At 45.2% G+C, this 27,210-nt stretch overlaps 1 protein-coding gene across 1 annotated transcript in view; it reads right to left on the reverse strand.

Moving 5' to 3' along the window:
• Positions 1–19,122, reverse strand: part of PARD6G (par-6 family cell polarity regulator gamma) — a 104,581-nt gene extending 85,459 nt beyond the window's left edge. The window contains exon 1 of the mRNA XM_074944758.1: positions 18,803–19,122. Coding sequence (XP_074800859.1) covers positions 18,803–18,874 — 72 coding nt within the window. The 5' untranslated portion in view covers positions 18,875–19,122. The remainder of the gene's footprint in view (positions 1–18,802) is intronic.
• Positions 19,123–27,210: the final 8,088 nt, after the last annotated feature.

A 27,210-nucleotide genomic window follows, 5' to 3' on the forward strand; every position in this document is an offset into this window, starting at 1 on the left:
GAACTTTAAAAAGTTTCCGTGGGCCGCAGTGGGGAGGTTCTCGGGCCGCAGATGGCCCGCAGGCCAGGACTTTGAGACCCCTGCAATAAAGGGTCCTCCCCTACCCCACACACAATTTGTTCTTCAAAATCCAAGAATTCTGTTTAATTAAATGAAGTTCCCGGTTAAGACAACTTGCTCTGTACAAGTCACTCCAACCCAAATGTCTTTGTTCTATAGTTAAGACAGCCCAATGATAACATTAGCGCAGGTCTGAAATAATATTGTTGATCCTGAAGCAGGGGAAATTAACAACTTTGGTTGGGACTGTGCTCCTAAAATTACTTAAGTGCTTTTGAAAAATCCTGTCCTTTGATCACGGCCTAGCCCCAATGCTAATTTAAATGCTTATTTAGTCCAAAAAAAAAAAAAAACAACAACAAATTAAGCTGCTTGTTTAGAATATGAACAGCTAGGTCTAGTTTAGATTTCAATTCAGACTACCCATCCAAATGCACAAAAGCCAAAACAAAGTAGACCCAATTTCAATGGAGTCAAAAATGCTGTTCAAACTTTCCAAGTCTGAGTGGCATGTTACTTCCACTGATGCGTAGTTTAAAATGTTACTCATTCTAATGCAGGTTAATACAAATGAGTACATGGCAGTGTTTTTAGTGGAAAGAAGCTGATTGCACATTCTTTTCTGCTAGATTCAGATGAGTATTACATGCCACCAGTTTAGGTGGAACCGATTACTGACACGTTAAACTCAAATGACAAGAATAAAACATTTTCCGATTGCAATTAGAGTTAGCCACACCTTCTATTCCACAAATTCAGGATTATATGAATCTAAAAATAGCAGCATTGTGGACCAACATATTGTTGATTAAGTGTTAATTGATCCAGATTTGTTTCACTACTACTTGTTAGGCACCATGTACGTTTATGGTGCTATAAACGCAGATTTCCTACTCTAAACAGATTATTGTCTAAGGTCATGATCCCACAAGCTGATCCACGCATGTAGATCTTTGTGTGTATGCAAAGCCCTGCTGATTTCAATGGAACATCATGCTTTCGAAGTATACAGAGCTCTTCTTCAGGCAGCTGGATGTAGCTCGAAAGCTTGTCTCTTTCACCAACAGAAGTTGGTCCAATAAAAGACATTCCCTCGCCCACCTTGCCTCTCATGCCCTGGGACCAACATGGCTACAGCTAAACTGCAGTAAGTGTAAGTCTAAATTAAGACAACACCACTATAAGGGGACGCCACAGGAAGGAGTAAGAGAAGGGGAGTTGCTGGGGAGAACACCACAAATTTTAAGAGGTAATGAAGGGTTTGTTTTTTAAAAGGTTAGTGGTAAGTATTGTAGTAATTTGGTAGATTAAGTTACACTGGGATATACAAAGACTGCAGCACTACTGCCAATGAGTTCCTTTCAGAGAAAAAAGCTTCCGCAGATGACAGACTATTCATCCTCCCTAATGAAGCTGATAAACAGTATCACTGTAATAATAGATTTCACAGTAGCGCACAACTTGAAGACTGAATACTTCATTGTATTCAACCATGAAGACTTTTTCCAGATAGCCTCCCTTTCCCCCCTGTATCTTCCAGGGGAACTTGAATTCTAACTGCTTTTAAAGATAGCAAAGCAGATAGTTCAAGATGACTAAGATAAAAGCAAATGTTAGAGTTAGCACATCAGACAAAGAGAAACTAGAACTGAGACTCCACTGAGAGCCACCACCAGAACAATCCTTCGTTAGAGAAAACTAATCTATTTATTAGAATTGTTAGTTTATTGAACAATGAATTACAGTAATGAACTTTGACCTACTTACCTAATGCAAGTATTCCAACTGATATTGCAGAAGTTGAAGTGGGAGGAGGAACAAAGGGGATTAAAGATAATTTAGTCTGACAGGGCTACCAATGACTAACAAAACAGAGAGAATTGCAAATGTTTGCTTTTCAAACAATGTATCCTGTCCTAAGATCCTTCTAAAGATCAGCCAGCCATTAGCTTGACTATCTGCAATTACAAACAGCAAAAAGTACCCAAACTAAGCTACATAGGAACTCTGGTCCATTTCCATAATAAAGGAATGCCAAGAACAATAAAATAGCCACCAAAGTGGAAAAGGCCAAGAGCTCTGAAAATGTGTGTAGTTTATGGACAGAGCAATGAAAGCTCTGTTTCTGACTCACAGCTTCTTGACCCAACCGTAGCTTATTTCTCACCATGAGCAACATAGGCTGCAAAAGCAAGCAACCAACCAACACAAATTCACACTAGTTTAAAATGCTCCATTCAAAACATTTATGGGAGAGTGAAAAAAATGAAGCACTAAGTGCTATTTCCCTGCCTGACCTTAAAGGTTTATTGCTAGCTGTGAGTTTGGACAATTCTCTCTAATAAGACTTACAACCCCTTCAAAGACCAACATTTAGCAATAAACATGAATTACATTAACCGCCTACTTCTCATGAAGCAGGATCTCAGATACAGAAAGAAAAACAACCTGGGCTTCAGCTAACGCTGTACACTGCACAGACAACAGCTTGTCAGTCAGTGATGGCCTAATTCTGCCCCCGCTAAAGTCAAAGGGAGTTTTATTGTGGACTTGAATGGGAGTCTGCTCCCACTGACTTGAATGAGGGCAGAAGCCGGCCATCACTGAGCATTCTTGAAAGTCCTACTCTTACGCATATCAGAAATTAGTCCAGAGTTCAGTTTTTAAATACGCTGAACTTCACATTACCAACAGTAATGAATAGGCCCCTAAACGGTATGTGTGCCATTATGGGCATCATCTCTCCATGTCGAGAGAAACAGAAGAGTAACACCGTAAAGGGTTATTTTTCAAACTGTGTTCCATTCTATGAATGTTCAGAATGCTGCTTCATTCCTTAATGACCACCTGCAATGGTGACTCTCAAATGCTATGGTGGAACTAATCCTTTAGCTCGGGGGTTCTCAAATTGGGGGTCGGGACCCCTCGGGGGGGGGGGGTCACAAGGTTCTTACACGGGGGTCACGAGCTGTCAGCCTCCACCCCAAACCCTGCTTCGCCTCCAGCATTTATAATGGTATAAAAATATTTTTAAAGTGTTTTTAATTTATAAGAGGGGGGGCGCACTAGGAGGCTCTCTGTGTGAAAGGGGTCACCAGTACAAAAGTTTGAGAACCCCTGCATTAGCTCAAGCAGTCGTGGCTCATGCTTTTGGAGGCAGCATGGTTTAGTGCACAGGACCCTAGAATAGGAGTCAGGAGACTGGGTTCTATTTCCAGCTCTGCCCCTAATCTGCAGGATGACCCTGGGTAAGTCACTGCACCGGTTTCCTTTCCCAACGTCTGTCTACTTAGGCTGTACGCTTGTCAAGGCAGGGCCAGTCTCACTGTGTCTGTGTGTAGTGCCTACGACAATGGGAGCCCCCAAACTTCTTTGGTTCCCTCTAGGAGCTACTGAAATACAAAGCCACTCCCCTCCCGTCTACACACAAAATATTTAAAGAAGTTTTCCTTCTCCCCCCATCCCTACAAACATCAGAAATATGAGGCTTTCACTTCCCTCTTTAGCAGAGGACCTGAAGAATAAGGTCACATAAGGTACTTGAACTCCAGCTCTGTCAGCCTTCAGCTTAGCAAGGAAAGAATGTTGAGAAGACCGACTTTTCCCCTTCCTTCCTCCTTGGGAGCGCTTCTTTGGCTCTCTCCCCAAACAGAATAAAAGGAACATGAACTTACACAAAAATCAAAACAAAAACAAGACACCACACCCCTACCACACGCTCTACATGGCCAAGTCTCCTTAATTTTCTCCTTATTTGACTTAACACTGGAAGGTACGCAGATACCATGGAGACGGATACAGCATAGGAATATAAATAAGGAGGAGACTGGTTTTCTTCATGTGTGAGAATTTTTAGTCTGAGTAATTCAACTATGCATTTGCATGGTCTAAGTTGATCATTAATTGTGGCCATAAAAATCTATCCGTCTATTACCTAATAAATTACACTTACCATATTGTGGAGCTAGTGGCAAAAATCAGCTTTCAGCAAATGGATATTTAGTGGAACGAGTGGGAGGGGCTAATGATTTTGTAGTGTCTAGTAAAAAGTCTGGTAGAAATGAATAAATTATAATTGGGTACTGGGTAAAGCCAAACCTCATGTATCCTGAGACCATTGCCTATCATGCTGACCAGTACTGCCTGATTGTTTACTTGTACTTCCCCCATCTTGTGTGTATCCATCTCTTGCCTTCTACTTAGACTGTAAGCTCTTTGGGGGCAGGGACTGTATTTCTGATCTATGTTTGTACAGCGCCTAGCACAACAGGTTCCTGGTCCATGACTGGGACTCTTAGGCTCAATCAATCAATCAATCAGTTACACTGAATGAAAGCCTTCACTTTTGCAAACAGTTCCATTTATTGTTGCATCAAGGTGGATTGCAGGCCCTGTCGACACCAGAAGTTCAACTCAGCTTTTGTAACCAGTCTGAGTTGTGTTCTCATAGCAGCTCCTCTCTTTCAAGTGTGGCTAAACTAAGCCCAGAAAGCACTGAAACAAACAGTTTGGCAACACAAGCATGAACAGCTATGCCACACTGCTTCAGCGTGGAACAGAGCAGCAGGAGGACATACTCATAGCATGGTGCAAGAAGCAGGTAGGGCGATACACTCTAGAAGTCCTGCCACACAGACAGCTCTGATGAAGAGGGCCAGCCATAAACCACACACACGGTTAGTGTTTTATCACCAATGCCGAAAGCAAATAAACGCCAGTTCACCAAACCAATCGCAGGAAAGCAACCAAACTAGCTTAGGCCTCAAGCAGCAGCAAGAACTTAACTGACATTTACTAACAGAGATTGAACCATATGGATATAAGCCACCTTTACAGCCAACCATGCCACTTGGGGTATGTCTTCACTGCACAGCTAACCCAGCTGACTGGCACCCAGGCCTGAGCACTGGAATAAGCTTAGCCTGAGTGTGAAGGCTGCCTCTTATGGGTGTATCTGGGTGCATAGCCCATGGTTCTTTGTGCTGAGATGTTCTAGGATTCTTTCCCAGTCAATTGCAAGGGAACTTGTCTGTCCTTTAGGGGCGAGGGGAATTGTGGGAAAGCACTGGAGGAGTCTGCATCCTCATTGCAAAATGGGTGGGATTCAGCCTGAGTTAAAGTGAAGCCTGGACTCTAAGCTATCCTAGCCCCCTGGCAGCTATCACAGCTAGCCAGACTTAAACCATCTTCAAATCTAGATCAGAGGTTTTTCTGTGTGGATGGTAGGGAGATTTGAGATAAAACCCAGGTGAGAGCCTAAGTTAAGTCTGCAGTGAAGACACACCCTAACTGGTTACAAACTCAATTAAACCCTCTCTTACACTCTACCAGAGCCTTTTTAATCCTATGTTTATAGCACAAACAACTGCCAGTCATTTGAGGCTCACATCTGACCAAACCTGACTGGTAATTGGGAACAACTGTGTAGGGTGGAAGCAGGAGAGATGTCTTCAGGCAGGATAGCTATGGGATTTGAGTGCCACACCCACCTTCTCTTACACATTCCTAACGAAGTGAGCCTGAAGAAATTCTGCCGGGATCAGGTTTAACCCTGTATTCTGAGGTTTGCATTCAGTAGGGGTAGTGAGCATGGAAGGTCTTTAGCCTGGTTGTCCTTAATTATATTCCTAGGGAAGAATTTACATTTTTTGTTTTTTAAACCACAGGCTAGATGTGAGAGAGAGAGATCAAGTCTATTAAAAAGGAATTACAAGGGACCACTGAGGAAGGCAAGTGGTAATTGCATGCATGAAATAAATTATCTTTGGGGCCTGTGCTGAAGAAGAGCCTTGTGTAGCTTGAAAGCTTATCTCTGTCACCAAGAGAAGTTGGTCCAATAGAAGATACTACCTCACCCACCTTGTGTCTCTAATATCCTGGGACAAACACTTAAGTCCCTCTGCCAGGCAAAACTTCCATCAGTTTCAGTTTTAACTGAAGGCTGCAGTAATTCAGTTCTATTTAGGCTGTAAGCAAGTCCTCAGTATTAGTTTTCAGGGGCATTCTTAAAAAAGGTCCCACTGTTGAAGGTCCTCACTAAAGAGGTTTGTGCCAGTTTTGCAGGAAGGAGACCAAAGACTAAAAAAAGATGAATAGTGATGTGCAAGATTACCAGATTGGGCTCTAGATACATGCTAGTATAGCCCAGTGGTTCTCAACTTTTCTAGACTACTGTACCCCTCTCAAGAGACTGATCTGTCTTGCGTACCAAGTTTCACCTCAATTAAAGACTGCTTACTTACAAAATCAGACATAAAAATACAAAAAAGTTTCACAGCACACAGTTACTGAAAAATTGCTCTCATTTTATCATATAATTATAAAATAAAATCAAACCCTCCCCCCACCCCCAGGTTGAGAAACACTGATATAATACAAAGAGCAGGACATAAACAAGTTATTGTGTGTATGAGATTTTAGTTTGTACTGACTTTGCTAGTGCTTTTCACGTAGCCTGTTGTAAAACTAGGCAAATATCTAGATCGTAGAATATCAGGGTTGGAAGGGACCTCAGGAGGTCATCTAGTCCAACCCCCTGCTCAAAGCAGGACCAATCCCCAACTAAATCATCCCAGCCAGGGCTTTGTCAAGGAAGGAGATTCCACCACTTCCCTAGGTAACCCATTCCAGTGCTTCACCACCCTCCTAGTGAAAAAGTTTTTCCTAACATCCAATCTAAACCTCCCCCAGTGCAACTTGAGACCATTACTCCTTGTTCGGTCATCTGCTACCACTGAGAACAGGCTAGTTCAGTGGTTCCCAAACTGGGGTTCGCCAGAAATATTTCACTAATGGCGGCCAGAGGACCCCGGGCATTGGAGGCAGCAGGTGGGACCTGGTTGCAGGGCAGACAGCCCGAGCCCCAGGGAGAGCGGAGCCGGGCAGTTGGGGCTGGCAGCCCAAGCCTCAGTGGTGAGCGGGACCTGCAGCCCAAGCTCAGTGGAGCTCAGTTGACCGGGGCGGTCAACAGGGTCCAGCAGCAGGAGCCTCACAGAGTGCAGAAGAAATTTAAACTTAAATCCCTGGAAATATTAATTTTTAGGAGGGGGTTCATGAGATTTCACAATTTAGTGAAAGGGCTTCACAGGCTGTTAAAGTTTGGGATCCACTCGTCTAGATCCATCCTCTTTGGAACCCCCCTTCAGGTAGTTGAAAGCAGCTATCAAATCCCCCCTCATTCTTCTCTTTTGCAGACTAAACAATCCCAGTTCCCTCAGCCTCTCCTCATAAGTCATGTGCTCCAGTCCTCTAATCATTTTTGTTGCCCTCCGCTGGACTCTTTCCAATTTTTCCACATCCTTCTTGTAGCGTGGGGCACAAAACTGGACACAGTACTCCAGATGAGACCTCACCAATGTCAAATAGAGGGGAATGATCACGTCCCTCTATCTGCTGCAATGCCACTACTTACACAGCCCAAAATGACATTACCCTTCTTGGCAACAAGGAAACTCTATTGACTCCTATCCAGCTTCTCATCCACTGTAACCCCTAGGTCCTTCTCTGCAGAACTGCTACCCAGCCATTCGGTCCCTAGTCTGTAGCAGTGCATGGGATTCTTCCATCCTAAGTGCAGGACTCTGCACTTGTCCTTGTTGAACCTCATCAGATTTCTTTTGGTCCAATCCTCTAATTTGTCTAGGTCCCTCTGTATCCTATCCCTACCCTCCAGCATATCTACCTCTCCTCCCCAGTGTAGTTTCATCTGCAAACTTGCTGAGGGTGCAATCCACACCATCCTTCAGATCATTAATGAAGATATTGAACAAAACCGGCCCCAGGACCGAACCTTGGGGCACTCCGCTTGATACCAGCTGCCAACTAGACGTGGAGCCATTGATCACTACCCGTTGAGCCCGACGATCTAGCCAGCTTTCTATCCACCTTATAGTCCATTCATCCAGCCCATACTTCTTTAACTTGCTGGCAAGAATACTGTGGGAGACAGTGTCAAAAGCTTTGCTAAAGTCAAGGAATAACACGTCCACTGCTTTCCCCTCATCCACAGAGCCAGTTATCTCGTCATAGAAGGCAATTAGGTTGGTCAGGCATAACTTGCCCTTGATGAATCCATGCTGACTGTTCTGATCACTTTCCTCTCCTCTAAGTGCTTCAGAATGGATTCCTTGAGGACCTGCTCCATGATTTTTCCAGGGACTGAGGTGAGGCTGACTGGCCTGTAGTTCCCTGGATCCTCCTCCTTCCCTTTTTTAAAGATGGGCCCTACATTAGCCTTTTTCCAGTCATCTGGGACCTCCCCCGATTGCCATGAGTTTTCAAAGATAATGGCCAATGGTTCTGCAATCACATCCGCCAACTCCTTTAGCACCCTCAGATGCAGTGCATCCAGTCACATGGACTTGTGCTCGTCCAGCTTTTCTAAATAGTCGTGAACCACTTCTTTCTCCACAGAGGGCTGGTTACCTCCTCCCCATGCTGTGCTGCCCAGTGCAGCAGTCTGGGAGCTGACCTTGTTTGTGAAGACACAGGCAAAAAAAAAAAAAAAAAAGCATGGAGTACATTAGCTTTTTCCACATCCTCTGTCACTAGGTTGCCTCCCCCACACTTTCCTTGACCTTCTTCTTGTTGCTAACATACCTGAAGAAACCCTTCTTGTTACTCTTAACATCTCTTGCTAGCTGCAACTCCAGGTGCGATTTGGCCTTTCTGATTTCACTCCTGAGTGCCTGAGCAATAATTTTATACGCCTCCCTGGTCATTTGTCCCATCTTCCACTTCTTGTAAGCTTCTTTTTTGTGTTTAAGATCAGCAAGGATTTCACTGTTAAGCCAAGCTGGTAGCCTGCCATATTTACCATTCTTTCTACACATCGGGATGGTTTGTTCCTGCAACCTCAATAAGGATTCTTTAAAATACAGCCAGCTGTCCTGGACTCCTTTCCCCCTCATGTTATTCTCCCAGGGGATCCTGCCCATCAGTTCCCTGAGGGAGTCGAAGTCTGCTTTTCTGAAGTCCAGGGTCCATATTCTGCCGCTCTCCTTTCTTCCTTGTGTCAGGATCCTGAACTCAACCATCTCATGGTCACTGCCTCCCAGGTTCCCATCCACTTTCGATTCCCCTACTAATTCTTCTTTGTGTGTGAACAGTAAGTCAAGAAGAGCTCTGCCCCAGTTGGTGCCTCCAGCACTTGCACCCCTGGCACATGTAGCCCTGGTTGAGAAACACTGTTCTAGCCAATGGGTGTCTGGCAAAAATTGCAGAAACTGTATTTGACATGGTAACCACATGAATAACAATGTGCTGCCTTCATCAGCAACAGGTTGGCACAAGGCCATCTTCCAGCAACTAAATTTTTCAATATGTACTTTCCAGGTTAGTCAGGACCCCGTAGCAGTTTGTCTAAATGATATGGCAGGTACTCCATCACATATCCTGGGATGTTGCCTCATGTGCGTTTCTTGCAAGCTGCCCAAGTTCTCCCGGAAAACACAGTTACACAGCCCAGGAGTTTCTGTGGTGTAAGAAATGCTGCTGCATGGACAATTCAACTGTGCTTGCTGCAGCCAGGTCACAGAAGCGTATCATGACCCAATTACAAACAACACTGTACTTGGTGCTGCCCCCATTGTAGGCCCTGTACATGTGAGGAAGATGGAATCTTAACAAATCTTTCAGACTAGGAAGGGTTTGAACGCCTGAGCTCCTTAAAGTTTTCCACAGAATGGGTTATGGGTAAATGAATGGGAAGGTGAAAGGAGAGAAAATGCAAGACATTTCTTCCCCCCTCCATCATCCTCAAATAAGTCTGTCAAACATATTTCTTTCTCTCCATCCTCCACTGAACCTGTTGCAGATGTACTGTATTTATCATTTGCTGAGTGGAATTCCTTGTCGATTGATACTCTTCATTTAGCTTAACAATTACTTGGCATTTTGCTGCTGCCAAGACTACAGGATCTAAAACAGAGGTGGGCAAACTATGGCCCGTGAGACCATCCTGCCTGGCCCTTGAGCTCCCGGCTGGGGAGGCTAGCACCCGGCCCCTCCCCTGCTGTCCCCCCTCTCCGGCAGCCTCAGCTCGCCGAGCCACCAGCGTGGCTGGCTCCAGCCAGGCGGCTGCCAGTCCTAGTGCTTGGAGCGGCATGGTAAGGGAGTGGGGAGGTTGGATAAGGCGCAAGGGGTCCCAGGGGGTGGTTGGATGGGGCGGAGGTTCGGGGTGTGAGGGGGGCAGTCAGGGACAGGGGGCGTTGGATAGGGGGTGGGGTCCCGGGAGGGAGCAGTCAGGGGACAAGGAGCAGCAGGGGTTGGAAGTTCTGAGGGGGGCAGTCAGGGGGCAGGAAATGGGAGGGGGCAGATAGGGAGCGGGGGTGGGGGGTCAGGCTGTTTGAGGAGGCACAGCCTTCCCTACCCAGCCCTCCATACAGCTTCACAACCCTGATGTGGCCCTCAGGCCAAAAAGTTTGCCCACCTTTGACCTAAAACAACTGACTGGTTAATGCATAAGTTTCATAGATGTGACCACTTAAAGGAGCCTTCCCAGGATCAGAACGAATGCTTACAATAAAACGGGGAAGACATTACCCTATTTCTTTGGCACGGATAGCGTAGTAGGTGCTGTATAATACACAAAGACAGATAGTACCTGCCCTGAAGTGCTCAAGTGTTTTTGGGGGACAAGCCTATTGAACCAGTTACATAAACTGCTATTTCAGCTCACATGAAAGATTAATCTTTTGGGGGTTTTTTTGTTTGACCCTGCAACTGGAATTTGTGGAAATCCAGAAATAAAATACAGCTAATCCAGAATGACTGAAGTCAATCTTGCTTTGGCATTCTGTCTTAATTTAAGATGGCAGCAACACATTGTGGTTTTCTCCAAGACCCTACTACATTTGGTTTGGATACAATCACCTTCTGTTTTGAAACTTAGAACGAGAATTTAAATCAACGTATTCTTAGTCACATTATTTTTGATAGAGTTCATTTTAGTCTGACTCTAGTTACCAGAGATACGATCTGGCTTCAGGAAGAATTCCAAAACATTTGCATAAAATCCGTGTTAACATCCTGCAGGTTCAAAGCATCACATTTTTTGTAGTGTACCTGAATACAGCTTTAAAAGGTAAGGCTTATTCTTTTAAAGACCAAGATTTTCAAGGAGCTCTCAACTGTAGAAGGACATTATAATCTAGCATAGGCTGAGCACCCACAGAAAAAACTAAAGTGAGTGCTCAGCACCCACCAGCCACAGCTGTTTGACGGCATGCCCGATGAGCTAATCGGGGGCACTGCCAAAGAACTGATCGGCAGCCACTGCCAAACAGCTGTTTGGTGGCTCTGGGAGGGGCTTGCGGCGGGCACCTCGGGGGAGGGGGTGGAGCAACTCCCCCCTTCCCCCAGGAAAACTAGAAGTCAGCACTTATGTAATCTAGGATAAGGCTACAATCGATCAATCAGGCTACTGAGGATTGACCAGCACCAATTTACATACCTATCTTACTCCCATGGAAGTCAAAAGGGAGTAAGAGCAGTCCTCTAAAATTTTCACTCTCTTTAAAGGGGACTGGTAAAGGCAAATCTGTTTTTACTGGAATGCTAAAGGTTATAAGATACTACTACATTTTACACCAGCAATAAAAAAGTGTGTTCAATTTCAAAATGCTTATGTGGGCACATCATATTTCAGTTGCTAAGGTGTTTGTACAGTAGTAACATTGATTTTTGCAAAAAAGCTTTTTTTGCAGTGAGTGTCTTTTGCCCAGGCACCCGTTCCCATAACAAGCAGCAATGTTAACAGGACAAACCACAAGCTGTCTGAGTGTTTCACCACCCTAGCAATTGTTTTTAATAGGGCAGAATTGCTGGAGGACGATTTGACTTCTGCACGTGTCAGAGATCCAAAACATGCTCTTTAATCCACTGTGTTCATTGGGCAGGAGAAGAGCACTGTTTCTAAAGAGCTGTGCTCTGTATTGGAAGGCCTGACTATCTGAGCTTTATTTTTTGTGCACTGGACATATCAGAATGTCAATCTTAGAAGCATATTAAAAATCTGACCACCACATTTAATAGAACACTGAGTAACTGAATATTGGATTTGGATGAAGTGGAATAGTAGATATAACATAAATAGAACGACTGTGTTTATTACTATTTAAATTTTACGGTTGCCTGTAAAAAGTGTGACTGTTTATCGTAGCAGGATGTTAGTCAGTATTGGTTTTTAATAAAACGGTCAATCAACTTCACAAAACAGAACACCGTCACTTTTCCTCAGATTGTTAGTAACTTGTCATTGCACATGACACGCCTGACTGCGATGCTGTTTGCAAGGGGGTGTTATCACATCCCTAACTATAATTTTAAAATATTCTTATTTTCTGATAAGAGGATTTGGCAATTAAGCATCTCCTGAAGAGGTTTCTCTTTTACAGTCACTTCTAAAAAAACCCCAAAACAAAACAAAAACACAAAGTGGATCTATATCCACTCTAGAAAGATTGAAGACCCTTCTCCAGTTACTTTTCTGCTTGAACCTTTAGTCAAGAGGAAATAAGGTAAGGCTATGGCTACACTACAATTTAAAATTGATATAAATTATGTTGCTCAGGGGTGTGAATTAGCCACCCCCCGGAGAGACACAACTTATGCCAACTTAAACGCTAGTGTGGAGAGTGCTGTGTCAGCAGGAGAGCTTCTCCCACCGACATAGCTACGGCCACTCATTGGGGGTGGATTAATTAAGCCAACGCTTAGAGCGGCTACACTAGAGAGTTTACGTCAGCGCAGCTGTAAGCTCTCTAGTGTAGCCACAGCCTTGGAGTGTGAGGACGATACAAGTTTCTGCCCCTTTTAAACAGAATTTGGCAAGAGACAAACTTAACGTATTAGAAATCTTAAAACCAGAACCTTCAAGAGTGACAACTGAGTCAAGTAACTTCCTCCAGGTTATTACAGACTTTAAAAAAAAAAATAAAAAAAAAAATAAAAAAAAAAAAAACTTACAATATTCCAGAATGTCCTGCTAGATGGAAAAGAAATGGAGACTTGTGCTCTCCATACGTATCCTTCCATTTAGGTCCACATTTGAAAAATTGTGAAAATTATTGAAAAAGATCCCAAAATAATTTTCTGATTCGGTTTTGAAAAAAAAACAACTCTTATTTTAAGAAGTCTTCAGTTTTCACCCTTTAAGTGGTAATGGTGAATGAATAGCTCATCGCAGATGTAGGGATTTCTCTCCGAAAGTTTGTTTTGTTTCTAGAGCACCATAGCTATGCACAGGGTTTCACACAAGAATAAGATAATAGGAGGGATTTTAAAATCTGAATGGAGAGGAAATGCATTAAGAGTAAGATGTATGTTTATTTTCTAAGATGGGACCTACCAGCAAGCTGGAGTTTTTAAAAGCTTAGGGAAGAGGTTGGGGGGGTCCTTTTAGAATTGTTTCCAGAAGCCAGTAATCTGAGACAGCGTCTTCAAAAGGGGAAAAGATATTCTGCTTGCCACCAAGCAGACAGAGGAGTGGATATAGAATGTTAGGTGCAGAAAGGAATAGTAGTTATGATCTGGCAAGATTACTACAGATTATGAATTTGAAAATCCTGCCTAACCCTGGAGCTCAGAAGTTTATCTTGAGCTACAGATGCAGATACTATCTGCCTCAATAGGCTGTGGGTATTTTGGTTTTTAATCCTTTAGAGAAAACCACAGAAGAACAAAAAGACTCAAATTAATTCATACTTCCATATCTATCTAGGGAAAGATATTAACAGGTTCCCCTTCCCCCACTATCCCATCCAACAACAGGATATAAAGCCCCTGTTAGTTTTTTTTTGGGAGAGGTGGAGGGGGATAAGGAAGAGAGAACTCAGGCAGAACTATTAAAGATTTCAGAAAATCAAACTCATCTCAGAATGAGAGTGTATAAAGACAGCTTGTTTGTTGTTTTGCCTTATTTAGCCTTTGAGAAGACATCAGATCACCACACTATGGCAAGCCACTTGCACTAGGAAATCAGTTCTGACTTGTTTTATGAGTACTTCTCCACATTCACAACGTCATTCATTTTGTTAAGGGCTTTTAACCAGAGAATCTATAGCTTTGAATATTCCCCATGGACAAACATAGGATATTAAATATTCAGGGAATCAAGTGTCAGATGTTGAAAAATGCTCTAGGGCCAGATTCTCAGATGGCGTAAGTCAGCATAGTACCCACTGAAGTCAAAGAAGCTAAAATGAGTTACACCAGCTGAAAATCTGACCACTTAGATTTTCCATGAAGCTTAGAGGTTGCCAACACTGAGAAGACACATGGGTCTATTTTTTTATATCACTCATTTCTGATACTGATAAGGCAGAAATAGTGTCTGAGAATCAGACCACTTGCTCTCTGGGGATATGAAGGATGTCAAGCGGGGGGTCAGGATTGTTTGTTTCCTCAGAGGGCAACCACGGAAATAAGCAACTTTCTCCAGGGTTTGAGATCCTTCCTTTAGGGTTAAACTTAACTCCAGATTCAGGTTTAGATGAGTCTTAACTAGTCTGGAGCAATTCTGCCCTTAGTTTTCAATCAGGACTAAATCTGAATCATAAAGGTTGCAATATACTGGATTGCTGGGTGTTTACGTAAACAGATGATTATCTGCTTCAGCATAATAGGGGATGGGTCCAGAGGAAGCATAATTAAAGTTGTCAGGTGTTCCATGGCAATTTTTTTGGAGCTCTTACACATCTTGGTCAGTAAAAGCCAAAGAAAATGGTTTCAGGAACTTACACAAAGGCACCTCCCTTCTGCTTACCTTCTCCATTAACAGATTCCACCCTTCCAAGATCTGCCACCGGGAACTCCTGGATCCCAAACCAATTACACACTCTAGTTTAAGACACTGTACCTCATGCACCTGACTTGCTCTCTTTGACAAGCCATATCATTAGAAGATAGCTAAGAAAACAGGAGTTCTCATACTCAACTTTCTAGTTCTCAGACATGTTTCAACAAGCTTCATGCTTACAAAATAAAGGTGACTAGATTCTAAATATTTAAAAGGCTGGCACCGCACAGCTGCCAGGAACAGTTGCACTGACTAGATGGTATTTAACTTGTCTTTTTTAGCCATAAGAGTCCAGCCAAACCAAACTGGAGAGTAGCTAGTATTTCCAGTCAGGTCAGAGGAATTGTCATACCAGGACAAACCAACCTAGCCTGGTATCCCATCTCCAACAACTGTGGATCATAGATGATTCACTGAAAGGTAGAAAAGTCTGCATAAATGTAATGTACCTTGCCTGGTGTGCAATATTATATGTTGGGAAACAGTTTCTTCTTGACCCTGGCTGATCAACTTACCCCTGAAGTATCAGAATTAGCTACCTCCTTCTAATATACCTAAGAGCTCTGTAAAGTATATAAGAGAAACTTGTTTCAACAGGTTTCAGAGTAGCAGCCGTGTTAGTCTGTATTCGCAAAAAGAAAAGGAGTACTTGTGGCACCTTAGAGACTAACCAATTTATTCGAGCATAAGCTTTCGTGAGCTACAGCTCACTTCATTGTGAGCTGGAGCTCACAAAAGTTTATGCTCGAATAAATTGGTTAGTCTCTAAGGTGCCACAAGTACTCCTTTTCTTTTTGTTTCAACAGTGATCTCCCTACATAAACTACATCACAAGAACTTGCTACATAATTAACACTCAGTGTTACTACAAACAATGGATAACAGTTAGGCTAATGCAACATTAAGGCTGAAAATTTAAACACACAAAAGTTAGGAAATTCAAGAATTAAGGTATCCATCATAACATTAACCCAGATGCACTGCATGTGTAGTATTTTGGATCACTTATGGATGTGTATATATATTAGGGGGGTGGGTTTTTTTGAAGTTTGTCTAACATTTAAAGAGTCTACCTTAAGAATGAAGTAATGTGGTTTTCTGCATTTCATTTCCTTGGCTTAAAAATAACCTCTTAACATCAGTAGTGAGACACCCCCCCCCCCCCACCTTACCCCAAAGCCTTTAAAGCCCTTCCAGAAAACCCCTCCTCCCCACAAATATTCTCACTATATCTACCCCCCCCTCCAGAAATCTACAATCATTAAATCACACATGCAAGTGTTAGGTGGGCTGATGGGATACATCTGGAGGGTTTCTGCAGCTGAGAAAGAAGCTGTCAGGTGCTTACTAGTAGTGAGATTTAAAAAAAAAACAAAAACAAAAAACCCCCCAACCACCACAGAAAACAAACATAGAAAACTAGCTTACTGCATATTAAAATGGAGAATTGGAGTATTAACTTGGCCAATCTGCAGATGTTAGACATGTGTTTAACAGCAGAAGGCTTGGTTTGAAAATGTGGGTCAAGTGCACTGTATGTAGGACTTGGTAAGCAAGCATTCATCTAACTGGGTCTGGAGGGTTTCGTGGGGTACGCAGAGCACTTCTGAATGCATTATGCTTTCACAGCAAGCACACCTGGAAATAGGCTGCCGGGGGGTAAGGAGATAGACAAAAGTTTTTCAAGCCTGCTGACACCTTTCCACTCCCACCATACAGGTTGAAAGGTAGAAAATAAAGGGTTCTAACCTGCATTTGAGAGGGCACCTCCAATCATAAATACCCCAGAAATTAAGACAGCTTATCAGCTCAACCCATTACATATTTTGTACTTTCTCAAGGGCAGAGGTACGTGCTGTCTGAATTGAATCAAACTGTCCCATTAACAACTGTGGTAGATGGAGACCAGGACACACAACCAGGTTTATCATCTTAACCTATTTACATGGTTTTTCAGTGAATCTGGAATGCCGCATGAAGTTTTACAAGGCACTCATTTTATTCCTTGTATTTTTTTTTTTCAGACTTGCATTGTGACTAGTCACTGAGGACGAGTCACATGGTATGAACTTTTAAAATCAGACAGCTAGAGCTTTAAAAAATAAATATTGAACAATATACAAGTACAAAACATTTTTCCACTCAAAAGGGCCTGGCTGGATTTTGATCAAGTTTTGAACAGAAACAAACTCACCTCTTCTTGCTGAGACTAAATGGTAGGCATTTCAACCCAAAAGGATTGTTTGAGAAAGTTACAGACACTTGAAAACAGGATTTTAAAAGCTAGATATCCAACTCAAGCTTTGACATGGCTGCTTTGCAACATTCTAATTTTGTATGCTATGGTCTTTCTAATTGACAATTCATTCTCTAACAATAATATTTAGCATTTATAGAATCCATAGATCTCAAAGTGATTTATAATGGTGTACACATATTATCCCCATTTTACAGATGGTGAAATTGAGGCACAGATTGAGACTTATCCAAAGTCACATAGCATGTCAGTGGGAGAGCTGGTAATAGAAGCCAGTTTTCTTACTCTCAGTACTGTGGCCCTGTTTGCTAGTCTAAAGGGTCTGAGCTACCACTAGGTGTTCAATGGAAGTATATTTGGCATCATGCACAAGACAGAAACTTATTAAATTATTTCAATGGAATTTATTTTATTTATTTGGCTGTTACAGTAATTTGCTACTATTAGTTGGGAACCGGAAGCATTTGGAATTCCGCCTCAATTCTCTCAAGCGTATACTTAAGATGTATTTAATTTATGTCTCATTACAAACACATGCCCTGTCACTGGTCAGGCTTGCTCAAGTTCAATATTCCATAGGGGACTCTTCAGAAAGCCATCAAGCTAACACAGGCACACACACAAAGTGCAACACATCAGGATGCACTTAGCCAGGGTCTCATCTTTGTGAAAGAAGGATCACCAGACAAAGTACTTTTTTAGCAGGATCCTTAGGAGCTGAGCCTTCCCCCCAACAAAGAGAAAAAATTCACTAGATAATCAGATGATTACAAAAACCCAAACAAGTTTAAACAGGATTACAGAGTTGAAGACGTGCATCAAACATTACAGAACTGACTCAGGCTGAGATCTGTAAAGGAGCCCAAAAGCGTATTAGCCGTTCCGAAGCTAAAGGGGGAGGTGGGACTGAATTCAGATTTAATTCATATGGGGGGTGGGGCAGAGAAAGACGGGGAGGGGTTTTCCTCTTTTCACAGCTACATTTACCAACTTCCGAACAGGTCTATAAAGCGAGACAATGGATCGTTTTTTCCTAAACACAAACCAACCACAACCTTCCAAACGTTGTGCTCTTTCTTGATTCAAACCGAAGCAACGAAAGATCACGTTTAAACCGAGTGGGTTTTCAAACTGCAGCACCACCCCCACGTCCCTTCGGGATTAAGCCGAGACTGATTGAACTAACGGGCTTTCACCCTGTTAAAAACCTCGGCTTTTGTATAAACAGCCCATCGCAGTTGGGGGAGGGGGGTGCAGTTACTGACTCACAGCGAGCCAGAAATGTGCAACCCAAAATAAAGGGTTTACAGTGGCCGCAAACTTGCCTGGCGAAGTCCTCCTCATGGCAAGTGCCCTAGATCTCCAGACAAGCTGCTGTGTGAGCCCCCTTGCTCATTGTGGGCACAGGGATTGGGGGGGGGGTGAATTTCCCTACATTTCCAGCTCAATCCAGGCGGAAAAAAAATATGAGAGCTAGAGAGTCTGAGCCATGTGATCGCAGCTACATACCGAACGCAGCTCAGCCTTTCAAAGAGTTGCTACCTATCCTTTGCTGCAACTTAGAAAATATGTTCAATTGCAAAGAGGGGGAAGTGGGGGGGGGGGTATCCATTCATTTGCAAAATAATCCGGCGGGGGAGGAAAGCACCAGGCTGCTTCCAGATTGTGTCCTGCCGCAGTCTCCTTACCTTACTCTTCACTTCCACCGCGCTGCAATCGAAATACCGCAGAGTCTGAGATTTATTAAAACTCCGATTCATCTTCTCGGTCCCCAGTTTATCCCCCCCTTCCTCCTCCTCTTCGCCCTCGCTCAACAAGGGCTGCAGGATCCGCTGCCTCCGACTGTGGGAAAGTTTCCCCCGGGCTGCGTGCTGTTGCCGCTGCTCCGACCCTGGAATGTATCTTTCTTTGGAACGTTCAGGCGCCGGAGGTTCTTTTACTTTGTCCCAACGCTCGAATCAGAGCGCCCGCCCAGCTCGCTCTCCGGGCTTCTGTTTGTAACAATCGCTCCTCCAGCAGGGCTGGCAACGCGTCCGTGACTCAATGAGAGGAGGCGGGATGTACTAAACCCCGCCTCTGGCCGAGCCTTCCTCCGTCCATCCTCGCCGCTTTCATTTCCAGGAGAGAAAAGCTCCTCCCACTCCAGAGGGTGTGCTTTCTGGGCTGTGATTTGCTACTGAAATCCCTAGTTAGTTAGAGGAAGTCGCACAAAAGAGTGGGAGCTACGGACAGAAGTAATTACGGAGTCCGCGTAGTAGAGAAGGATACAGACCAAAACGTGGATGGCCAGATACTGCCTCCTCTTCTCCCTCTCCCACAAATTTGGAGAAATGTGGGTACAAATCTGATCGTTGTGGTGCAAACCCATATCTGTGTAATGTATTTACAAATGATAAGGCAAACTACTAACAGGTACAATTGCCATGAAAGTTTAGCAGCCCCGGTACAATATCTAGTTACCAGCCCCAGACTATAATAACTATCATCAATAATATTGCCAGTCCTAAGGTTTTGATCCTGCAAACATTTATGCATGTGCTTAATATTACTACCATGAATATTTCAACTGATTTCGATTGAAATTCAATATAACTACTCACAATAGTAAAGTTAAGCACTTGTGTAAAGTGTTTGCAGGGTTGGGGCACAAGTGCTCAAAAATCATGACTGGGATTTTTTTTAAATTACCTTCTAGTTTTGGAGCCTGTAGGGTTCACGTTTTCAAGCTTTTCTTTGCAACCATGAGGCTTAAAAATATACTTGATTTTAAAATGAAAGTTGATAGTCTCATCACATAACTCAAAAAGAAAAGGAGTGCTTGTGGCACCTTAGAGACTAACAAATATATTTGAGCCTAAGCTTTCGTGAGCTACAGCTCACTTCATCGGATATAGTCAGTGGAATGTATCTCACGAAAGCTTATGCTCAAATAAATTTGTTAGGCTCTAAGGTGCCACAAGAACTCCTTTTCTTTTTGCGGATACAGACTAACATGGCTGCTACTCTGAGACCTGTCACATAACTCAAGGAACTGGCCTGTTAAAGAAAACACCAAACATGAAACTTGTGATAAAAATCACAAGATTTAGCAACACTTTAAAAATAATAGGAAAGTAATGATAATTTTCCTTAATATTAAAAATCACTCCAGGCAGTAGAGTCAGTAGAATTTTTCTTAGTTTAAATATTTTTCTATCCCATTGCATGAAAAACCCACAGAAAAAAGATAAACTGACTGATTTTACAGGGGAAATCGTTAAAAAGACCATACACAAAATGCTGGCAACTCTGTAAAGTAAACAAATTGAAAAGAAAGCAATTTCTTTTCTCTCTCTCTCTCTCTCATAGTATTTTAGGCCCGAGTCCTGTAAAGATTTGTGCACATGTTTAACTTTACACACTATGTGAGCATTTCCAGTGTCTTCAATTGAACTACGCACAGTGCATAAAGTTAAGCACACTTGTACATCTTGACAGGACTTTTGCACCCTTGTAGAGTCATAGGGTATGTCTACACAGCAAGTAGCAGCCCATGGCAGTGTCAATCTCGGAGTCCAGGTCAACAGACTTGGTCTTGAGGGGTTCATGCACCCCCACCCTAGGCTTCAGAGCCAGAGCTCCAGCCCAAGCCTGAATGCTGTTGCAGGGTGTGTGAACATATCCATTGAAATATAAGGCCCTGATCCTACAAGGTGTTCTGTGGATGTGCAGGGGTGGACCACAGGGAACTCTTTGCAGGTTCAGAGCTAGTGTTTGCAAAGTGCATTGGGATCTTTTGAGGAAAAACATTTCTATATAAATGTAAGATTATGATGATCATCATGATTTAGAGTCTGAGAACAGAAAGTTTAGATGGGAAAATTTCCCTCACTTCCTCCTACAAATCAGTGCTTATTGGTCTCTCTCCCTCTCTTGTCACCAGTTATTGCTAATTATCATAATTATGTGTATTACAATAGCACCCAGGAACCGCAGTCATGGACCAGGACCCAGTGGTGAGCTGGAGCCGGTTCACAACGGTTCGCTAGAACCAGTTGTTAAATTTAGAAGCCCTTTTAGAACCGGTTGTTCTGCGAGGGACAACCGGTTCTAAAAGGGCTTCTAAATTTAACTGGCCAAAAGTGGCGCCTTAGGCAGCGACTCCACGGGTGCTCCAGCCCTGGAGCATCCAAGGGGAAAATTTGGAGCTCCCACCCCACCCCCAGCCCCAGTTCACCTCCGCTCCTCCTCCACCTCCGCCCCTGAACGCGCCGCCCCGCGCTGCTTCTCCGCCCCCCCAGGCTTCCCGCGAATCAGCTGTTCGTGCAGGAAGCTGGGGCGGCCTGAGAAGCAGTGGCGGCTTTGCACTTAGGCCCAGGGAGGCGGAAGTGAGCTGGGGCCGGGGGGCGAGAGGAGGGCCGTCTGCGCCGCAGCAGGTAACCTGGGGGGGGCAGTGGTGCAGGGGAACCGCTCCCCGCCCCAGCTCGCCTCCGCCACCCTCAGCCTGAGTGGGCAGCCGCCGCCTGCTTCTCAGCCCTCCCAGGCTTCCCACTGAACAGCTGATTTGCGGAAAGCCGGCCAGGGGGGGAGGGTGTGGAGAAGCAGAGCGGGGCGGCGCGTTCAGGGGAGGAGGCGGAGATGAGGTGAGCTGGGGCCGGGAGTGGGGTGGGGCAGGGAGCTGCCGGTGGGTGCTCTGCACCCACCAAATTTTCCCTGTGTGTGCTCCAGCCTAAGGCACCACTTTTGATGTGATCAGTGGCGGGAGCAGCCGCTCCCCCTGCTCCCCCCCTATCTACGATCCCCCACCCCTAGGAGCCAGAGGGACCTGCCAGATGCTTCCTGGGAGCACCCCACCTCGCCCCCCGGCAGGTCCCTCTGGCTCTTAGGGGTGGGGTGGGCACCCACTGCGGTGGCCCACGAGACCTTCCTGCCCGGTTCTGGGGGCATTCAGGGGACAGGGGAGGGGGTTGGATGGGGCAGGAGTCCCGGGGGGCAGAGGTGGGCAACGACCCCCTCGTGGGGTGAGGAGGGAACCAGTTGTTAAGATTTTGGCAGCTCATCACTGCCAGGACCCCATTATGTGAGGCACTGCACAAATGTAGGTCAAAGGACAGTCCCTTCCCCAACGAATTTACAGTCCAAGAAATCCCTTAGAACTTGTTCATTCAATCTACATTGATGGAAACATAAAATCGGTAAGAATGGAATGTCTCTTTTTACTCAAAAAGTGTTATGCAATAGACAGCATTTTGAAGATCCAGGATGGTGTTTCTCCTCCAAAGTCCTACCAAAAAATGCCAATATGAGGAAAGGCACCTGAGGGTAAAAAAACCCTATTCTGAAAATTACTAACTGTGGACCCGATTCTTCACTGTCTTGCACCATTACAGTTATTTACACCTGTGTAAAGTGAGTGTAATAATTCACCAGATCTGAACATTTTACACCTATTTTGCATTTACTTTACACAGGTATAAGTGACTATCTAAAGAGTTTGATTCTCCACTGCCTTGCCCTGTGTCTTTCTTCCAGAATTTTAGGGGCAAGAAGGGAATGAGACAACACAGATTAACAATGTAGAAACAAGAGCCTTCATTAATTTTTACTGGAAAAAATGTGTGAAACTAACATTTACTAAATGTATTGGTGTTTTGCTGTATTGGAAGTGCAAGTTTAACTGTAACAAATAAAACAATGGTGGTTTGAAAAAATGAAACCTTTTCATGAACACAAGATCCCCCCCCCCCTTTTTTTTTTTCTTTTTCTTGAAAAGAGCTTCACTTTTATACCTTGAATGAGATGGGTCAGTTGCTAAGATTAGGAGCTTTTCCATCAATGCCTTGGGTATCTGTAAAATTATTCTGGTCTGTTTTGGCATTCAAAATAGATGTTTAAGGATTCCACAGCAATCATACAGCTGGATTCACATTGGTTAGTGGTTTAATATCTGGAGCAAAAGGAGCTCCCCCTCCCTTAATAACTGCTGCCTACCACCTTGACTATATAAAGTCATATCTGTCAACTAATAGCCAGACACATTAGAACGCATTTAATCAATTATCAGTGTCTAGTCTAGTCAGACAGCTCATGGGGGATGAAATCCTGACCTTATTGAAGTCAAGGGGAGGTTTCCCATAGATTTCAGTGGAGCCATGTTTTCACTTTGGGTGCATCCTGCACATACATAAGATGAGGCTCAAAACTAGTCCATTGTATTCCCAAGGCTGCAACATTACCATGTAGGCCACAAAAAGGAAACTCCTGATCAAGGCAGTAGGAACTGGGCTATCAGTCTCAGTTGAAAGTAGTTCTCTACATCTTATATGTAAGGTGAGAAAGCATACAACCAGGACAAATCTGAGAGGGTGTTATTTGTGGCTCGATGATAGCACTACTTCTCAATTGCCTAGAGCTTTCTGCGCCGGGGCTACAGCACCACAGTGCCGGTGTAGATACCCTGGTCAATTACAGCACTGTGACTGGCCTCCGGGAGGTGTCCCCCAATGCCTGTTCTCACCTCTCTGGTCATTGGTTAGAACTCTACTGCCCTGCCCTCAGGTGACCAACCGTCATTCCCACCCCGTACATTCCTTGGGAATTTTGAAAGTCCCCTTCCTGTTTGCTCGGTGATGCGTGCAGTGGTCTCAGCACATCTTTCCAGGTGGCCATGCCTGCTCCACGCACCAGGTGATCCCCCACTTGGAGCAATGCCGAGCTGCTGGACCTCATCGGCATTTGGGGTAGAGGAGGCTGTCCAGTCCCAGCTGCGCTCCAGCCGTAGGAATTATGATACCTACAGACAGATTTCACGATGCATGACAGAAAGGGGCCATGACTGGGTCACACTACAGTGCAGGGTCAAAGTGAAGGAGATGCAGAACACCTACCACAAGGCGCGGGAGGCACCCACGAGCTGCCGGTTCTGCAGAGAGCTGGACGCGATACTCAGCAGCGACCCCACCTCCACTGCAAAGTCCCCTGTGGATACTTCGGTGGCTTGCGTGCCAGTCAAGAGTGGACCGAGTCAGGAGGAGGAAATCTTGGATGAGGATTTGGAGGGGGAGGGGGACTCAGAGGCAGAGGACAACTCGGAGGTCAGAGATGCATGCAGCCAGGAGCCCTTCTCTACCCCGGAGGGGGCTAGCCAGTCACAGCTGTCGGAGGTTGGCAAACTGGAGAGGAGACCCCTGGTAAGTAGCTTTGATTTGGGAATCGCTGAAGTGAGTTGTTGGGGGCAGGAGGGTTGCAGAAAGCAGGCTTCTGTCTGTGTGACGCAGGTACCACCACATGCCTAGTCTGAGCGGCGGAACAGGCTGTCGATTGACTCCCTCACGTTACGGGGATCTGCCTCAGAGATCTTCAAGAAACTCTCGTGGAGTTACTGGACAATCCGCTGCCACAGGTTCTTTGGCAGAGTTGCTTTGTTTCTTGCCCCTTTAAGGGTAACTTTCCTGTACCACTCTGCTGTCACTTGGGGAGTGGGGAGGACCACTGCTGCACACAGGCGAGCCGCATAAGGGCCAGGGCCGAAGTCACAGTCTCGGAGAAGACCCTCCCTTGATTCCCTGCTCACCCTCAGCAGAGAGAGATCTTCCATAATGAACACAGCCTGTGGAAAATGTGGGGACAGGAATGATTATAAGGCCCCTTCTACAGTGCTGGCTCTCCCCAAGAGCCACGTCCCCAGTGTACAGTATGGTTCTGGAACACTGATTTCCCCTGCCCCTGCGGTTACTCACCATTTTGGGGGTCTTGTGGCTCATGTGTGCTTGCCTGGGGTCAGCCAGTTAGTGACAGGTATGTGAATAGTGGCTATGTTTTAAATCAGTGGTCTGTGTGTTGCAAACACACATTTTGTAAAATGATGCATTTTGGCTTCACAGATATGACCTTAGGAGCCCAGCCTCTCTCTTTGTTATTGCCAGCTGAATGGCTGCACAGAATTAGAAAGTGGCCACGAAGAACTAAAGAGGACTTTCTGCATGAGGTCATGATGCACTGCGCAGCCAAAAAACAAGACTTGAAGGAGTGGTGGGACAGCGAGAAGAGGGACCGAAAGGAGAACACGGCGCACCAGAACAAAGCCACGGAGTGGCTCTTAAACGTTATGGAGTGCCAAGCGGACACGCTCCAGGCGATACTAGCTCTTCAAACCGAGCAGCTCCGCACCCGCCCTCTCCTGCAGCCGAAGTTGCAAAACTCTTTCCCATGCGCCCCCCAGACACCGCCAACACACTCCTATTAACCTCCTGGCTCCAGTCTGTACCTGCTGCATTCCACGCCTGCCCCATCACAGTCCAGCCCTGCGAACTCCCAGTACCCACTGTGCTCAATACCCATCCCTCTGCAGGTTAGCCCTGCTGAAGTACAGTACCCGCCACTGCACTGTACTCCAAAGGAGAAGGTTGGATAGGATACCTGGACATACACAAATCTTTAACCACCTCCTCCTGGGACCCTCCCTTCCCCCATCCCCCTCAGTGCTGATGTGTTTTTTTGTTTGTCTCTCTCCTCTCGTTATTGTTTTTTAATAAAAGAATTGTGTTGGTTTGAAAGCAATCAGAGGCCTGCAAAGCAATGGGCAATTTTTTTACACCTTCATAGTGCATCGTCTGCACCAATCACAATCACCTCCTAGCATTACAAGCACTGCACTCCTGAGCATAGCAACAAACATTAGTGGCTTTCAGTTTCAAATTGCTACCTCAAGGCATCTCTTATCCTTATGGCCCTGTGCTGAGCCCCTCTAATAGCCCTGGTCTCTGGCTGTTCAAATTCAGCCTCCAGGCGCTGAGCCTCAGCGGTCCAGCCCTGAGTGAAGCTTTCACCTTTCCCTTCACAAATATTATGGAGCATACAGCACCCGGCTATAAGCATAGGAATATTGTCATTGACCAGGTCCAGCCTCCCATATAGGCAGTGCCAGCGGGTACTCAACAGTCACACTCTGCACTTGCTCAGCCTGTTGTTGAACCGCTCCTTGCTGCTGTCAACTTGCCCCGTGTACGGCTTCATGAGCCACGACATTAAGGGGTAGGCGGGGTCTCCCAGGATCACAATGGGCATTTTGACTTCCCCTACAGTGATCTTCTGGTCCAGGAAGAAAGTCCCTGCTTGCAGCTTCCTGAACAGGCCAGCGTTCCTAAAGATGCGTGCGTCATGCACATTTCCGGACCTGCCTGCGTTAATGTCCGTGAAATGCCCATGGTGATCCACAAGCACCTGGAGAACCATAGAGAAATACCCCTTCCATTTTATGTACTCGGTGGCTAGGTGGTCTGGTGCTAGAATTGGAATATGCGTGCCATCTATTGCCTCTCCGCAGTTAGGGAAGCCTATTTGTGCAAAGTCATCCATAATGTCATGCACGTTGCCCAGTGTCGTGGTCTCTTGGAGTAGGATGCAATTAATGGCCCTGCACACTTCCGTCAACACGCATCCAATGGTCAACTTTCCCACTCCGAACTGGTTAGCGACCGATCGGTAGGAGTCTGGAGTAGCCAGCTTCCACAGTGCAATCGCCACATGCTTCTCCAATGGCAGGGCAGCTCTCCTTCTCATGTCCTTGTGCCATAGGGCTGGGCGGCGAGTTCATCACACAGTCCCATGACTGTGGCTTACCTCATCCAAAAGTTCTGCAGCCACTGCTCGTCATTCCAGATGTGCATAACGATGTGATCCCACCACTCAGTGCTTGTTTCCCGAGCCCAGAAGTGACGTTCCATTGTGGTCAGCACCTCTGTGAATGCCACAAGCAATCACATGTTGTAGCTACTATGTGTGGCGAGATCAGTGTCACACTCCTCTTGCCTTTGTAGGTAAGGAATAACTCCACTGCCCCTCGTGACGTGTTAGCGAGAGCGAGCAGCATATTGGTCAGCAGTTCGGGATCCATTCCTGCAGCCCGAAGAGGCAGGGCGCGCCGTACACAAACCGTTGAAAGATGGCACCAAATGCAGACGGAAGCACAGGGGTTGCTGGGATGTGAAGCAAGGCATCACGGGGCATTGGGACAGGACCCAGGATGCCCTGTGACCCCCTCCGCCTTCCCACAACTCTTTGCGGCAGAAGAGGAAGAGGTGCTCTGTGGGATAGCTGCTCAGAGTGCACCGCTCCA

The sequence above is a fragment of the Natator depressus genome, chromosome 2, assembly GCF_965152275.1.
Source record: "Natator depressus isolate rNatDep1 chromosome 2, rNatDep2.hap1, whole genome shotgun sequence".
Classification (NCBI taxonomy): Eukaryota; Metazoa; Chordata; order Testudines; family Cheloniidae; genus Natator; species Natator depressus.